Source organism: Chaetodon auriga, chromosome 8 (genome assembly GCF_051107435.1).
Source record: "Chaetodon auriga isolate fChaAug3 chromosome 8, fChaAug3.hap1, whole genome shotgun sequence".
Lineage (NCBI taxonomy): Eukaryota > Metazoa > Chordata > Actinopteri > Chaetodontiformes > Chaetodontidae > Chaetodon > Chaetodon auriga.
The window spans coordinates 4926439-4937536 of NC_135081.1; the positions used below are offsets into that span (position 1 = coordinate 4926439).

At 41.8% G+C, this 11098-nt stretch overlaps 1 protein-coding gene across 2 annotated transcripts in view; it reads right to left on the reverse strand.

Annotated features, from left to right (window-relative positions):
* The window catches only part of gask1a (golgi associated kinase 1A), a 51143-nt gene extending 42169 nt beyond the window's left edge, over window positions 1-8974 (reverse strand). For both annotated transcript variants that reach the window (XM_076737631.1, XM_076737629.1), the window contains exon 1: window positions 8851-8974. In XM_076737631.1, coding sequence (XP_076593746.1) covers window positions 8851-8853 — 3 coding nt within the window. In that variant the 5' untranslated portion in view covers window positions 8854-8974. The remainder of the gene's footprint in view (window positions 1-8850) is intronic.
* Window positions 8975-11098: the final 2124 nt, after the last annotated feature.

Consider the following 11098-nt stretch of genomic DNA (forward strand, 5'->3'; position numbering starts at 1 on the left):
TGGTGGCAGGTGCAATCCAAGTGTGTGTTGTGTCTTTGTGTGTGCTCTGTCTGTATGGTGACCTGTCTGCCATCATATGTCAGCTGAGTAGCTGGTGTGTGACAGTAGGCAATCTGGCAATCTTCTGCTGACAGGCCTTCAGCTGCCCAATTTGTGTACTGATGTGTGTCTCTTGGGGGGCACGTTTGTGCATCCTAGCAATACTGAAAAAACACCACATACTGTACAACACAAAACAAAATCCATCACAAGATCAGGTTCGAGCCTGATTCAACAATTAAATATCTGTCTCGCTGCAACCAATTTAATGACTGTATGGACACTTCACATGGTACACATGCAGTGTAAATGTAGGGCAACTCCTAGAATGAATAATTGCTGTTGTTCTATGAACAGATTAATGCAAGATTTTGTGAGTTTGTGTCAAAATGATGAAAGGTCTATTGTGTAGGTTTTAGGGAAATCTATCGGCAGAAACTGATTATAATAATAATTAATAATAATTATGTTTTCATTAGTGTATAACCATGTAAAAATAAGAAGTGTTGTGTTTTCCTTACCTTAGAATGAACTCTTTTATATCTACAAAGGGAGCGGGTCCACAGAGTCCGCCATCTTCCACTGCCAAGCAGCCCAGAAGGCCAGAACGGACAAACCAAACACTGGCTCTCGAAAGGGCCTTTGGTGTTTTTCACATGTTTAGTGGACACTGTAAGTTCTCCTACGTACTTGGAAGGGGAAGGTGAAGCAAGTGGTTTTCAGTTGGTTGCAATATGCAATCTGACCTCTAGATACCACATTATCATTACTACACCCTGGTCCTTTAACATCCATCAAAAACGAGCCAGTCCCTCTTTGACATCACCATCAGTGTCTTTTGGACCTGTAGTATTATTTGTTTGTGGGAGCTTTCTTAGTTATTTCAGAATATCTTCCTGTAAAAATAAAATCTGTCTGAATTACTTTCCACTGCCCTTGACTGTTTCTAATTTGACAAAAGCTACATGATAATAAAATATGTACCGCAGTCAGCCACAAAGCATCTCTTTCTATTCACAGTGCCAAACCAACCTCACCTTGAAGTGAAGAAACTTTGTTAAAAAGCTTTGTTGTGAGTGAAGAGACTTGATTTTTTTTTTCTTTTGGCAAAGGAATGAAGGATGCAGTGCTTTATGTTCCTCATCTCTCTGTGTAGAAAGAAGCCCAGACACAAGATCACAGCTCTGAAAGTAATTACTTTGTGGCACAAATATCCTCGCTCCATATGGCTGCAATGGGAGTGCACATGTGGTTGAATCTGTTCCCCATTGCACATTCCATTCTCCTAAGAGGAAGGTGCAGCATGAGGGGGAACATTTGCTGAGAAAAACGGTACCCGAAAGACAGCCAGGGCTGACATTTCAAAATAATTTGCTGACACACAAGAAACAAACTAAATTTGGCTGTTCGGCCAAATCACATCCGCCTATGCCAAAATTACTCAGTAACAGTAACTCAAGCACGAATAGTTGAATTACTGATAGTTGAATAGTTGAATAAAGCATTCATAGCATGGCTACATGTCATCAGTTTTTCAAATGAAGCTGGAGGAAGACCATCACATCTGCCAGAACCACAACCTCTTTATTTTTTAGTCCCTCTTCAGAGACTTGAGTATTAAATTTAGAAGAGCAGTCGCTACACAGGTCACCACTGCTGCTTTATTGGGTTTTGGAAACTTCTTATACTTTTGCACCTTTGCAGGACTATTTACAATCCATGCCTGAGTCCATACCATTCATGGTGGCTGTTCTTAAGTTCTGTTTTCACAGCCCCATTCCTGACAACATTAAATAATATTGTATAATCTGCAAATGACAGTTTTTTTATATATAAAGTGATGATATTGGCCAATCTGAGTTATTAAATAACGAGCTGTGAGGTTTGTCCATGCACTGCAAGCCACTGACATGTTTCAGTTCACCATTGACACCAAGCAGCCTCCTGACAAAACAAATCATTATGGGTCCAATAACATTTTAACAAGACTCGAGCCATGCTGGCAGCTCTGTGAGGCTAAACAGGTATAACGTTCAGCATGTTTACCATCTCGCTTTAGAATGTTCGAATGCTAAACACAAAGCACAGCTGAGACAGACAGGACCGTCATTAGTTGTGCAGGTATTTGGCTTGGTGTTGTTGGTTTGTGTTATGAAGTTGTTAGGAGAGGCCCTTGATACAGCGGTAAATTTACTCAGCATCACTTATCCATAACCTTCACAGCCAACATTTCCTGTTTTGGATCCATTCAGAATGGAAAAAAGAGGTTTTTATTGGAGCAGGGTAGAGTGAACTCATTAACTTCATAGCTCACTGGGCATTTTGACAACTCACTCTATTGCATGCAACTGTCAAACTTGAACATTTTGGTACAAAGGTGGCAGTAGAGGAGAAAAGTTGAGATCTGAAATTGTTTTGTCCTCTGGGAAGTTTGTCTGTAAATTTCGTAGCAATCTGGCCACGAAAATTTCATATTTCTTCTATACAAGTAGAACATTAGACCTGATGGTGATGCCACGGGAAAGGTCAGGGCGTCAACGCTTACCACCTCTGCTGGGAAATATCCTGGGGAAAACTCTGCAATCTGGTCAGTAGTGTTAGGATAAATTGCTTTGTACCAAAGGTTTGGACAGGCAGACTGAGTGACAGACAGGCGGCCAGATGGAAGGACAAAAACATTGGCAAACTCAGGCCCCATCATCAGCAAGCCAGACAAAAAGACTGAATGTTGAATATTGTTGATTTTACTGCAACAGCCACCTCTGCATATACATATATACATACAATACATGCAATTTTGTCATATCTTTCCAATAATTCTAAATGTATTCAGTTTATTTCTGTATTCAGTATGGAAATAAATATACATAATCCATATCAGGCAGAGGTCAGTGGAAATTTAAAAGTAAATTTCCACTGACCTCTGCCTGTCTGCCCTTCACACCAGTCTTCCTTCTCTGCTCCCTTGTATCTCTTCCTATATTTTCAATTTCTAGTCTCATTCCTTGGCTCAGCTTCCTGCTACTCTGCTCTGTCCTCCTTTGACTTTGTAGGTTCACTGTCACGCAACCACCTGCTGATACAACCCTTACAGATGTAATTTTATGGTGTGGCGACCAACCTAGTTGTTTCATTTTTACAAACAAGCTGTGGGGATCTGCCCGCACACACACGCGCAAGCACACACACACACACACACCAAGTGCTGTCTCCCGTGCCTGAGGGATACGAAGAGATACTGTAGGAAAAGAGAGAGAGTGACATTCTTACTCAGCAATGCTTTTACAAGGCTGCCCCTCCTTGTCTAAATGGAACGCAGCCCATCAGGCATCTTAAAGCAAATGGCTTTTAGCACTAAGCTGTTACAACACCTCCACTATAAAGACCATCGCTGACTATTAACAATACTGTGCCACCATACTTACTGCAGCAGCATGTCATTCTGTTTATTCCCTGTTAACAACCCCTTCTCTACCTTCTCTGTACCTCTCCCTGTCTTTCGCTTTCACCACCCACTACTTTGTTTGCTTAAACAAGTCACACTGAACATCATGAGTGTGCAATGATACACAAGCCACCTCCACACAGAGACAAGCAGCAGTCGGCCGAACGGACAGTGTCCCTCTCGGAGTTGTGCTCGCAGCAGACTGAGTGGGAGGCAAAGCGCCTCACAAGTCACTTTCGCTACACTGAAATCTTTCCTATTGTTCTCTGTCCAGTGTATTACTGTACAAAGCCGATGCCACAAAGCTTCAGACAGCAGCAACTCACTCACACAAGAGGTCGTAAGACAGCATGTGTTTGCATTTTCCCACAGACTACTGCTTTTGTAATAGTGCTACTCGGCAACATTTATTTACTCTGTTTCTAGTTTATTTCCTTCATATATCATGAACATGTCAAATAAACATTACGGCCAGCAGGATATCAGCTTACACAGGGCCTATATTCACTTTATGAAATGCCTTGGTGGGTTAATCACTAGGAGTAGGAAGTTTATTTTCCCTAACTTGATAACACTATACTCATGTTAAATTGGCTAAATGAGCACTTTAGCTTCTAATAATACCCTCACTCCTTCTTAGCTCTACATTACAAAACCATGATTAACCTGGTTTAGAGAGCTTTCTGTCTTTTCTGATTATAGGTTGGAACGGCAAGATTGACACTAGAAAGCACAACGTTTGGACACAATGCAAGTGTTGCAACTAAGGTTTGTTTTCAGTATTTCAGGAGCCTTTAACACCATGACATGCGAGGCAAGCGCCACATGACAAATGGAGACCACTGATGGCTGAAAGCTTGTTTTCAGTACGAGTGCTAGCTCAGCCACACTTCACTTAAGTGACCTTAGTCCAGAACCTCATAGTGACTCCTTGAAGGTCATCTGAGGGACCTCTGTGGTATGGGCTCTACTGATTTCATCTTTGCCAAGGAAGCTGCTTCTTTTAGCTTTTTGGTGGTAAATTCCAGGCAGCAGAAAGAAGTGCAACATGTTGGCTGATTTTTTTTCCATGGGTGTTTTAAATGACTGGCTGATTAGACCTGTGCTCAGGTTGCATTTGGTTGGAGCTGTGCTTGGAACTACATGATGCACAAAGCAAAAAATGGACCGGTAAAGATGATAACAGGCTAAGTTGTTCCACCCCCATCACTAGATGTGGTCTAGCTGATCCGATTGCGTGCCAGCTACAATGTGGTCTGTGTGGATTTGCTGTGCACTTGCATTTACATTTGTTTGTCCTTTACTGGATAAGATGTCCAGAGACAAATCACATATACACATAATACCAGACTGCAGTAACCTGGTTACTGTCATTTTGCTTATACATGCTGAAGGCCAGTAATCAGATTTCTCCCCTACTCCAGACCCTTTTTTGGATGCATGGCTTTCTTACTTTTACTGCAGCAGTGATAGATGTTGCTTCCAGACCTAACAGACAGCGCAGACGGACAGCTTTTACTGACAGCACAAGGTCATCAGGTTTCTCTAATCACTTGGTAAACCAGGTTCAGTACATGCAGAGTAAAGCACTGACTGTGTAGACGTGACTAAACGCAGACATGTTGGCATTTCACATTGTAATTAATAAGGTTAATTAGAACGACTGCAATCCATTTAGGTCAAACAGTTTCAGGGCCCTTGTATTGAGTATGCTTGCTCCCTTGGACAATTAGTGGAACCAAACCATAGTTAGTGTCATTAATTACACATGTGCTTTTGCTGCGATAACAAGACTAAATATCTGCTGTGAAAAAGGTTTCCTTGACCTTCTAAATGTTGGTCGTTGCTGAAGATGTCATGTGGCTGCTCACAATGAAGGCAATTTTGATGAGGGCACACAGACATAGACTGAAACCTTGCACTATAATGCTTGCTAGGAACAAATGTAGTTGGAATCTGAAAGTGAAACAGAACCATTTTAAGCCAAGGGCAGTCCTTTCTGGTGAGTGCAAGCCTTGCTGAGCCTTTGACTTGTAACTAATTTTCTCAAAGCAGATGAATTGTGCTGATCACCTGTTTGACTGTCACGTTTATCTCATCAGCTCACAAAACAGCAACTGACTACAGCACTACTGCCAATTATGGTATTGATGATACTTGCCAAGCAAATCTGCTTTAGTTTCTCCTCTGGTCATTCGGCAGGACGCTGCATATTTTCAGGTGACAGAAGCTGAGATTTCACGGGTCATTCATAATGCAAGAGGGCAACAAATGCTCTGCCCTGCTGGATGTGTGTGTCAGCACGAGTAGGAGGGTGAATACATACAAAAATGTGTGTACAGGAGGTTGTGACTGGGAAAATGTGCATGCATTAGGGCTGTCCTGTGCCAGTGTGCTGCCTGAGGCAAAATCATTAACTATAGTCGAAAAGCTGAGTTAAAAATGAGGCAGATATTTCCTGCAATTTAAAATGGCTTGGTTTATTCAATGGAGGCATATCTGCTTTCGCACATATAATGTCAGTAATACATGTTGCACTAGATGCTCAAAGCACATGTATGTGTGTGTCTGTTTGTGTGTCTGGGTGCAGTGTTAGATGGTGCTCAAAAGTTAGATAGTTTAGTAATAATTGAGTAGTGGAGTTCACAACTGCAGAGCTCTGGGTCCTAGTGCCATCTGACTCTGTCCACACATAGATACGTGTGTATGTTTAAAAACAGGGTTTTTCCTCCTTTGTTGCCAAAAAAAAAGAAAAAAATCATGTCCACATGAGCACTTTTTAGACAAAATCTCCATCCAAATGAAAACGCAAAAACCCAACTGAAGTGCTTTCAAGGGTATGCCAAACCAAAAAGACTGCAATAAAACCCTTAACCTAAAGTCATACTGACCAATCTAAAGCTGAAAAAAGCTATTACCTACAACTACAAGTCTGATCGATCCTACTATGGCGAAGGCATGACCACTTCCTCCAAAGTAGGATTCATAAATTCACAACCGGGTGTTGTTCAAAACCATCAACACCGGCAGCATCGTCTGTCATGGCAGTGTTGGTTTATGCAGCGGTGACCTCCACAGTGCATTGTGTCACCTCTGTTCCTCGGGATAACTGCACAATTATGTGGAAACATGTAAAAAAATCCTGTTTACAAGGTTAGCACATCACTGTTTTAGCCACGTCTGCTGTAGCACAAAATCACCTCAGCTAAACAAAGAAGATAACGGCACACACCCTGTTGTCAAAAGCCAAAGCGTCTGCTTTCCCAGTCGACACGTCAACACTGCAAACACTTTCTGAATGTCTTCACGCTGCAAGGACTTTCCCAAAAGGTTCATTTTCGGTGACAAATTGCGTTTGTGTGAACTTTCTTCGTGAGAACCAATTTGAGTTTTAGAAGTGGGGAGTGGGGACATTTTTGGAACTTGAGCACATTTTGGCCGGTCCTCGCTTTCAGACAGAACTTCAAAGAGCTGTTTAAGGGCCAAGGCTTAGTTTAAGGGTTGGGTTAGCATTAGGTTCAGGTTAGGGTGAGGCACTTCATTGTGGTGGTTAAGGTTGGGGTGAGGGAATGCATTATGTCACTGAGTGCCCTCACAGCAGTAGAAGTAGAATTGTGTGTGCGTGGTTTGTGTTTGTGTTCGGTGTGTTTGTATGTGTGTGTGTGTGTATGAGAGAGAGAGAGATGCAGACAAAGAGAAAACAGGATGATTGGTTGATTCAGCCTGGAGCTCCAAACCACACTCCTCTCATTTTCAGAGTCTAAGGGAGTGTGTGTGGGCACGCTCACCTGATACAGACTCAATCGCTCCAAAATTTAAAGCATGTCATCTCTCTGTTTTCTTTCTCTCTCCAAACAGACATAGATGTGGAGCAAAGGAACAGGAAAGCACAGCTGAGATCACAATGAGCAGCAGCAGGGCGGCAGTCCCTGGTGTTTAACATACAAAGACTGACTATACTGTGAGTCTGGAGAGTTTCGTGTGCCCAACACTGAATTCCAATGTGGGCCCCGTGACTGAACAACAGTGGTAGTTAGACCTGAGATCTGCAGAGGACTGGACAGTTTGGTTTCAAGCAAATATTAGAAACTTGGAAGGAAAAGTAGCAGTGATTGTACTGCACTTCACAGTTAAACAGAAACTCTGAAATCTGTACATCTGGGTCCATCTGTCACCTTCATTCAACGTGCAAAAACAACCTAAATCAACTTAGCTGGATGTGCTGCATTTCCACTACACCCTTCAGGAAGAAAGAGAGTATAATGAGTGGCTATTGAGTTAGAAATGTCCAGATAAACATGAGAACAGATGAGAAGGGGGGGAAACATGAGAGAAGAGAAGAAGAAATGGGAAGAGAAGAGAAGAGAAGAGAAGAGAAGAGAAGAGAAGAGAAGAGAAGAGAAGAATGGGCAGAGTTCCCCTCTCGGTTTCCATGTGGCAGTTCAGACCAGGAGCCTGTCTGCTCTACATATGGAACCAATTTGAAATGTGAGACTATAGGGACTGCTTGAAAGAGAGACCTGATCACCCGACAGAAGATACGAAAACACTGTTTTGACTTGCCAACCAAGCATTTTCAATGTTTACCTCATTATAAAAACTTTGCAGAAGGCAAATGCCGGGCGACACAGCGATTTGTGTACTTATATACTTATATATAATGTATCATTGTATTAAACATTTGCATAGAGTCACAGGGTGAGTGCATTTCCTTTCCTTTCACTTCTTGTCATTTCCTCTCCCTCCATTTTACATTTGACATGGCTAAACTCAGATACAGTAGATTGATTGACAGACAGATAGATTGGGACTGAAATGTACAACTAGTTTTACTGGCAGTTTATGTGCCGATTATTATTTCATCCTTCTGTCTATAAAACGTCAGAAAATTGTCCAAAACTACTTCCTAGAGCCCAAGCTGCATCTTCAAATCGCTTACGTTGTCTAACTGACAGTCCAAAACCCAAAGATCCAATGATTTCCAGTCATTTAAAAGCTGCAACCAGAAAATCTTTACAAACCTCTGTACTTCAGTCCTTCTGTCTCAGTATGGAGGATCTTTACTTGCAGTTGATTCCATTGACACTGTTGTAAATAAGATACCTCTTTAACCAAAGATAACATTCTCAGGTGGAGTATCACCTGTGATCTACTGAATGTCGTTCTAATGAAACCTAATATGGAGGCTAAAATAGAACACCAGAAGATACAGCAGGAATTTTAACTACTTTCATACATGTGACAACAAGTGATATCCCTCATGTTTGAATCCTGAGTGAACTCAAGATCTGCCCACTCAGCATTCAGCTGAGCCCAAACTGATGTTTTCAGACTGCACGGCTGAAGGGGAACAGAAGCAGTCTTACCATGGTTCATGTCCCCGGTCGAGCGCACTCCACTGCAGCCTCTTTAAAGTCATTTACCGCAAAGACATCCCGTCGGCTGGAGCTTGATGAATCTCCACACGGACACTGGACAGCCGGTGGTCCTGAAGTTGCAGCCGGTCGCGACTCAGTTAGTAACTTTAGTGTGAAAATCTTTCCAAACTAAAAACAATAAGCTGTTTTAAAATGTGAGCAAAGTAGCACAGACATCATCACCATACGCTCATTTACTGCACTGCAAACGGAACTTTGATCGACAGGCTGTCCCGATCCCACATCCCCTCCCCGGGGAACGCGCTGCTCCACGCGAGCGTCTCGACGAGCGGATTTCAAAGTAAAAGCCTGGTGTTGAAGGAGGGACGCGTCCTCCCCCTGCACACAACAACGTTTCTCCCTGCTGCTTGAAAAAACAAGACAGACCTTGACACAGGGAATAGACCAGCCTATATGGCCTCGAAAAGAGAAAGGTTTCAATATTCTGTGTTATATTCTGTGTGGAAGGGGAGGTTAATGCACAGATATAAGAGTCTTCTCCCAGCCTCATGGGGAATTCAGACCACACAAGTTATCTTTATAAGGAAAGCAAAGATGATGCTATGCAGAGAAGGTGAGTTTGGCTACCAGATTAAAAAAAGAAAAGAAAAGAAAAGAAAAGAAAGAAATTAAAAACGGCACATCAAATCCAGCTATCCAAGTAACCAAAAAGCCGTTTTCGGAGACAAACTGAGTGACATTGACTGTTAACTTACCTCTATGTGTGAGTGAATGGCCTGTATTGCAAATGTAATGATACTTGAATAATAACTTACCATGTACTAGCATATCCCCATACATAGCACATCATAGTCACAAATCCTGCTTTCTTTCTTCCACTCTCTTTCCCGCTCCCTTTTAAACATGCTCATAATGATGCAAGGCAGATATAACCTGTGTTTCACTTACACATTATTTGATATCTCCTAGTGTTAAAATGAAAGGGCCCTACGAGCTGAAGATTCAGTCCATGGACCAGCAGAACAAATCTGGGTGGACCCCAGACCCCTTCAGTGGAAGTGCTCAGCGGCCAGCAGATCAGACTGTGGTTATACTGTCAGGTTTGGTTGTGTGTAACAGGATTTTTCTAAATTTAACAAAAACAAAAAAAAAAAAAAAAAAGACACTGTTGAGCCATACTGGTTAATAAAGGTTTATCGATGATGGTGATAATGATGTTGCTTTTTTATTCTGTCGTAGCTTCCTCTATCCCATTACTATCTATAGTGTCTATATTCCATGGATGTGCTAATTTCATTTACTGACAGGGGAAAATACTCACCAGGAGCAGGTCATTAAGGCCTTCTATAGAAATGACCTGTGCCACATTTTTGGCCTACATACTGCACTAATTCTTGTAAAAGCTTTCAGGCGCCCCCTTGTGTGTAACGAGGTATTTGACCATCTGCCTTGTCAGTGTCTGTGTTCATCACTGTGTTAGGACAATGAGCCTAGGAGATAATCAGCAGACCAGACATCGATCAAAGATATGAGTATCATGATACCCTGAAGAGAACGGATAGAATGAGAAGTCAATCTAAGCAGGTTTAAACATTCAGGAAAAGTGAAGAGAGTGAATTAAGATGTCTGCATGCACAGTAAATCAGTTTGATTTTTGTGTGTGCTTCTGATGTACACTACTGCCCCACAATGCAATGCGGGAAGAAAACAGAAGGTCTACTCATAAGTGGTGCTGAAAATGTGGCAGTCCCTGTCTTCCCGGAAAAGGAGAGGTGAAGTGTCACAATTATGAGATAGTTCATCAAATATTTTACTTCGTCAAAATTACGAGACAGTTAATCATAATAATGACATGAAGTCAAACTCTCTGACCCTCTGAATGAATGTGTGGAAATCTTTATACAGCAGACTTAACTGCACTAAAATATGGGACTCTGAGTCAAAATTATGAGACAATAAGTCAGTCAAAATTTTGACAGATCATCTATCTTCGCTATCATAATTACGACTTAAAGTCCCTACCTTTGACATTGCAAATCTATGCTTTTGACTTAGAAAGTCAAACTTTGTATCTTGTAATTTAAATTTACTTCATATCGATTCATGAGAAACTTAGTATTTATTCCTGTAGTATGGGAGACCCTGAGCCTGCTGTCAGATGTGTTGAAGAACGATTGCCTATAGGTGGCGATGCTGATCTTTTTTTGAAATCGAAAAACACAAACACCTCTGAAAG